The sequence below is a fragment of the Parambassis ranga genome, chromosome 17 (assembly GCF_900634625.1).
Source record: "Parambassis ranga chromosome 17, fParRan2.1, whole genome shotgun sequence".
In the NCBI taxonomy this organism is placed as follows: Eukaryota; Metazoa; Chordata; class Actinopteri; family Ambassidae; genus Parambassis; species Parambassis ranga.
In genome coordinates, this window is record NC_041037.1 from 20,635,520 (window position 1) to 20,641,628 (window position 6,109).

The window sequence follows — 6,109 nt, forward strand, 5'->3', positions numbered from 1 at the left end:
TCACTCTCCTCCCCTCAGGCCGGAGGTACAGGAGTGCGAAGTGCAGGACCAGCAGACTCAGGAACTCTTTCTTCCCCTCTGACATCAGACTCCTCAACAGCTGACAGGAGTCTGTAACAATGGACTGTACCCCGCACACACACACTGACTGTTTACAGCCCGACATGTAACACACACACACACACACTGAGTGTTTACATGCAGTAACAGTAACTGCAATACTGTTAATCTGTTTATTTCCTTATGCACCATAATATCCAATCCAATAACTGCACATGTACAGTTGTTTACCTCATGACAGTTTTTGCACTATGGTTCATTCTCTGCTCAATTTGCACAACAGCATATGACACATGCACATTTACATGTATGTAGCTTCATTTACTTCCATAGTTTATATTTTGTGTACTTATTTGCATCTTTTGCTCTTTTGCAAATTATTCTATTTTGACTTCTTTAACCTTTATGGAATTCAGTGTGAGCAGCAAAGTAAGAATTTCACTGTACAGAATCTTGAATCTTGTTGTTCCAGGCTTCTCCTCATTGCGCCGCTGTCCTTAAAGGAGTGTCCCGGATCATTCATTCGAGCTTTCAGCTGAATTTCATGTATGTAACAGTGTTTCATGTACTTCATCACAACATGTGTCCAGATGTTTGTTTTGTGCCCCCCCCCCCCCCCCCGCGTTTCGACGACGTCATCAGTGAGCGTCACCAGTAGCGCGACGGTTCTCAATCACGTCGTCAGCAGCCCTCTTTATGAAGCCGCGCATGATGGAGACTCTACAGAAGTTTTCCTCATTTCTCTGCGGTCAAAGGAGAGAAAGAGGACTCGGACAGTGAAGCTGCTGCTGCTACAAGTGCTCTGTAAGTTTACCACTTTGTTCACGTGTTGGCTACAGTTGGACCAATCACGATTTATGACTTATTGATTATGAAAAAGAGCTGATGGCAGCAAACTGTGGTACATTACTGTGAACTGAGGGTCAGAACTTCCCACACTGTTCCAGGTGCACCAGGTCAAATTCTACATCATGACTCACTGAAATAATCGATTTATTCTGCTGTCTCCTGCAGGTGCTGGTTTGATTACAGTTCTGCATCTGTGGCCCTGCTATCAAGAACTGACATGAACCACAACAGTGTTTGTCTGGAGCGGGAAGCTTTCTGCTGCTCCATCTGTCTGGATCTACTGAAGGATACGGTGACGATTCCCTGTGGACACAGCTACTGCATGAACTGTATTCAAAGCTGCTGGAACAGAGAGGATGAGCAGAGAATCCACAGCTGCCCTCAGTGCAGGAAGACTTTCACACCGAAGCCTGTCCTGACGAAAAGCACCATGTTAGCAGATTTAGCGGAGGAGCTGAAGAAGACTGGACTCCAAGCTGCTCCTGCTGATCACTGCTATGCTGGACCTGAAGATGTGGCCTGTGATTTCTGCACTGGAAGAAAACTGAAAGCCTTCAAATCCTGCATGCAGTGTTTGGCTTCATACTGTGAGAAACACCTGCAGCCTCATTATGACGCAGCTACGTTCAAGAAACACAAGCTGGTGGAGCCCTCCAAGAACCTCCAGGAGAACATCTGCTCTCGTCATGATGAGGTGATGAAGATGTTCTGCCGCACTGATCAGCAGTCTGTCTGTTATCTCTGCTCTGTGGATGAACATAAAGGCCACGACACAGTCTCAGCTGCAGCAGAGAGGACTGAGAGGCAGAGAGAGCTCCAGGAGAGTCTGCAACAAATCCTGCAGAGAGTCCAGGACAGAGAGGGAGATGTGAAGCTGCTCCAACAGGAGGTGGAGGCCATCAGTCGCTCTGCTGATAAAACAGTGGAGGACAGTGAGAAGATCTTCACTGAGCTGATCCGTCTGATCCAGAAAAGAAGCTCTGATGTGAAGCAGCAGGTCAGATCCCAGCAGGAAGCTGAAGTGAGTCGAGTCAAAGAGCGTCAGGAGGAGCTGGAGCAGGAGATCACTGAGCTGAAGAGGAAAGCTGCTGAGCTGGAGCAGCTCTCACACACAGAGGACCACATCCACTTTCTACACAACTACCGCCCACTGTCAGCACTCAGTGAGTCCACACACTCATCCAGCATCAACATCCGTCCTCTGAGGTACTTTGAGGATGTGACAGCAGCTGTGTCAGAGCTCAGAGACAAACTACAGGACACTCTGAGACAGACGTGGACAAACGTCTCCCTGACTGAAGTGGATGTTTTACTGTCAGAACCAGAGCCACAGACCAGAGCTGGATTCTTACAGTATTCATGTGAACTCACACTGGATCCAAACACAGCACAGAGAGAGCTGAAACTATCAGAGGGGAACAGAAAAGTAACACGTGTGACACAACAACAGCCTTATTTTAATCATCCTGACAGATTCAAAGGGTGTCAGGTCCTGAGCAGAGAGAGTCTGACTGGACGTTCTTACTGGGAGGTGGAGAGGAGAGGAGGAGGAGTTTCTGTAGCAGTCGCATACAAGAGTATCAGCAGAGCAGGGAGAGGGAATGAATGTATATTTGGGCGTAATGACAAATCTTGGACATTTGATTGTTTCCAAAACAGTTACACATTTTATCACAACAAAGTCCTCACTGAGGTCTCAGGTCCTCCGTCCTCCAGAGTAGGAGTGTACCTGGATCACAGAGCAGGTATTCTGTCCTTCTACAGTGTCTCTGAAACCATGACTCTCCTCCACAGAGTCCAGACCACATTCACTGAGCCGCTCTATGCTGGATTTATGATTTGTTATTATGGATCCTCATGTGAGTTGTGCAGTGTGAAGTAGAACAGATCAATCATAGAGGTCATGAGTTCAGGTGGAACTCCTCTCTTGATGCTTCAGACAGAAAGAAATGTTATTAATGCTCTTATTTGGTTTTTGGTTTCTGTATTTGTTTCTCATCACTGGAATAAAGGATGGTTTTTATCATCATTTCATGTGTCAGTCTCACATTCATCGTTTTATCCATAAAGTTTTATTGAGAACTTTCCAAGACATAAAAAACTGTACTGAGATCATCAACAATAAGAAACAAAAATGAATAAACTACAGATCTACATTAGAAATTACAGGACAAGAGACATTCAAACAAAACTAAACACATCTATTTGTTATTTTTAATGAGCTTCAGAGACTTCAGAAGTGATTTTGTTATAAAAAGAAGTTTCAGTGGAGCTCTTCTTCCTCCTAGTGGTTGTTCTGTGTATGACACCTTGCTGCACTGAAGCCTCTGTTTACTGTGAAGCTGTGGATGTAAATACATGTTTCCAAGAGTTTAAATCGAGGCAATTGGACTCAAGGATTGTGTTTCAAGATGTTTTTCCACTCCCCCAAGTGGCTCCTTCAGTTCAGCAGAACTGAATGGTCACATGACAGATCAACCATAGAGGTCATGAGTTCAGGTGGAACTCTTCTCTTGATTCTTCAGACAGAAAGAAATGTTATTAATGCTCTTATTTGGTTTCTGTATATTTTTCATCACTGTAATAACAGATTGGTTTCATCATTATTTCATGGGTCCTCATTATTGTAATCCATTCCATGAATGACACAGAATCTAAAGACTGGAATTAAAATAGGCCCAAACTCCGACAAAACCTCAGCTTCAGCTTCAGTGTGGTGAGTGATTCAAGAAACATGGCAGGTCTTCCTCCAACATGAATTCCAGGTGTTTGTATATATGAGCCAACTAATTCTACTGGCCTGTAATGTGTGGCGTTGAGGTGGGGGACGGTCCAGGAAGGGTTCTAGTAAACATGTATTTGTTTGTCTCAGTATCAGTTTTTCTCTGTTGTTGTGATCCTTTCAACAGCAGCCACTCAGACTGTTAACAAGCCCATTATATTATGAATTGTGGGAGATTTCAGGCTGAGGATTGTTTTTAATGTTTCTGAGAATGTGGACATTTAGACCCTCGTCACCTCCTTCGCCCCCTCCTGAACACCGGCCCATCCTCCCAGGATCCACTGCTACATTAGCATTAGCATTAGCATCAGACAGACGTCTTTAAGCCACTTTAACCTCTGATGTAGAGCTGTATCAACACGGTGCAGGCCTCACATCTCAAACCTTTGTGTTGTCTCCCCTAAATTCCTTTAACCTTGCAGGGTCAACTCTGCTCTGATATTTTCTGGACCACAGAAATGTTCACATTTATTTTCATGATGTGGATCAATGACCTCAAATAAACCTGCAGTGAGACAATAAACACTGAGCAGTCTAACAGCTTCTCTGTCTTGTAGAAGCCTGAGTTTCAGTGGAGCTCTTGTCTTATATATAATGTAACACTGAGAGAGTTTTACATTTTGTTTATTGGTTAAAAGTTATACTACAAACAGGTTATAGGTGACATCATCACTGGGTGTTGGTAACAGTGGTGGAAAGTAACTAAGTATTTGTACTTCGTTACTATACCTAAGTAATTTTTTATGTATTTCTACTTTAAGTAAAAATATTAGTGCATACTTTATACTTCGACTCCATGCTGCAGCTGTTACCTGTACTTTCTCCTCCACTACATTTCTACAGTGTCTGTAGTTCCTTGTTCCATGTGATGAACACAGTGCTGGACCGATGTGAGGTCAGACTCTGCATGGAGCTGGTGTCACGCTGCCAGCTGTGTTTTTATAATGAGCCTCAGTCATGATGCCGGTGCGCTGGCTCAGTTAAATAACTAGTTAGCTGCTGTCTGCTAACACAGGTCCATCCATTAATGTCTGATTAACATGGATCATAACATGAATCTACAGCAGGAACACTTTTACTTAAGTACCAAGCTTCAGTACTTCCTCCACCACTGTTGGTAACAGCACATTCTACGTAGAGAAGATTGAAGCAAGGCGTCTGGACTTGTAGGGTTTTCTAGAAGACGTTTCGCTGCTCATCCAAGCAGCTTCATCAGTTCTAACTGTTTGGTGGGGAAACATGGTTTATATGTGGTTACAGACCTCAGTGGGTGGGTCTGGGTAAAACTTTAAAAAAAAACTTTCAAACAATAGCACTAAATGTTTCCATACTTACCTGTGATGTTCTGGCTGACTGGGCCAGGTGAGTCTAACGACTGGCTAACGACTATGAAACTGCCGGAGGGGGACTGATTGACAGCCCTTTGTTCTTACTGTGAGTATGTGTAAACTTCCTGGGAATGGATGGAATCACTGCATTGTATGTGGTAGAAAGATGATGTCTGAGGCCACCACCTCTGTTAAGGGAAGGTTTTTCCAGTTTTTCACTTTGGGAAGGACACCCTACGATTGGTGAGGGAACATGAAAAGACCTCTAGGAAACTGGCAGACTACAGGAACCACCTACGCTTCAGCCTGAGATGCAGACAGGAAAAGTTAACCCCGAACAGCCTACGACTCGGATCCACTGTCAAGGGCCACAGAGCAGACACCATCCTGCAGAAAGCCCAGAACCAACTCCTCAACGAAAGGATCAGACAGATCAACTTCACCATAGACACTCTCATGGTCACCACGGAGCAGACAAGATCACAGCTTGCCACCCTCCTACCCAGCGAAGTCATGGATGAAGTCATCAAACTGACTGAAAAAGTCCAGACGGCACAGCACACCAGGGGTAAGGAACGACAAAAACGCAAATTCCATAAATTGAAAACTGTTTTCTCTGTTAAAAATACAGCTAACCTTCACACATGGCGGAGGGAAGACCACTCACTGCCACAGCAGGACACCCAGGACAAATGGGTAAAGAACCTTTCAGACAGACAACTGAGCCAGCCGGAAAAAGACGTGTTGGCCAAAGGACTCAACTTTGCCATCTCGCCAGAGCAGATTCCAGTGGTGGACCTCATCACAGCCACAGAGTCAGCCATCAAGAACAACAACCTGACAGACACAGAAGCTGAGCAACTCCGCTTGAAGGTCACAGCCACACTCTCCACTGCTAAAGCACCGCCATCCAACCTCTCCAGTGACGAAAGGAAGGCCCTGATTGCATTACAAAAGGACCGGGACATCACCATCTTATCAGCAGACAAAGGAAGATGCACAGTGGTACTCAACACACAGGACTACCACGCCAAAGTGACAGAACTCCTCAGTGACACAGCCACATATGAGACACTGAAGAGGGACCCCA

The 6,109-nt window shown here is 44.9% G+C and overlaps 1 protein-coding gene across 1 annotated transcript; it reads left to right on the top strand.

The window, feature by feature from the left end:
• The first annotated feature begins 728 nt into the window (after positions 1–728).
• Positions 729–2,817, top strand: LOC114450035 (tripartite motif-containing protein 16-like). The gene is made up of 2 exons (XM_028427937.1): positions 729–864; positions 1,075–2,817. The coding sequence occupies exon 2, from the start codon at positions 1,127–1,129 to the stop codon at positions 2,789–2,791; it is 1,665 nt and encodes a 554-aa protein (XP_028283738.1). The 5' UTR covers positions 729–864; positions 1,075–1,126; the 3' UTR covers positions 2,792–2,817.
• The last annotated feature ends 3,292 nt before the right edge of the window (positions 2,818–6,109 follow it).

What these genes read in the sequence shown, in the direction of transcription:
- LOC114450035 (XM_028427937.1), top strand. Translation starts at nt 1,127, where the DNA reads ATGAACCACAACAGTGTTTGTCTGGAGCGGGAAGCTTTCTGCTGCTCC.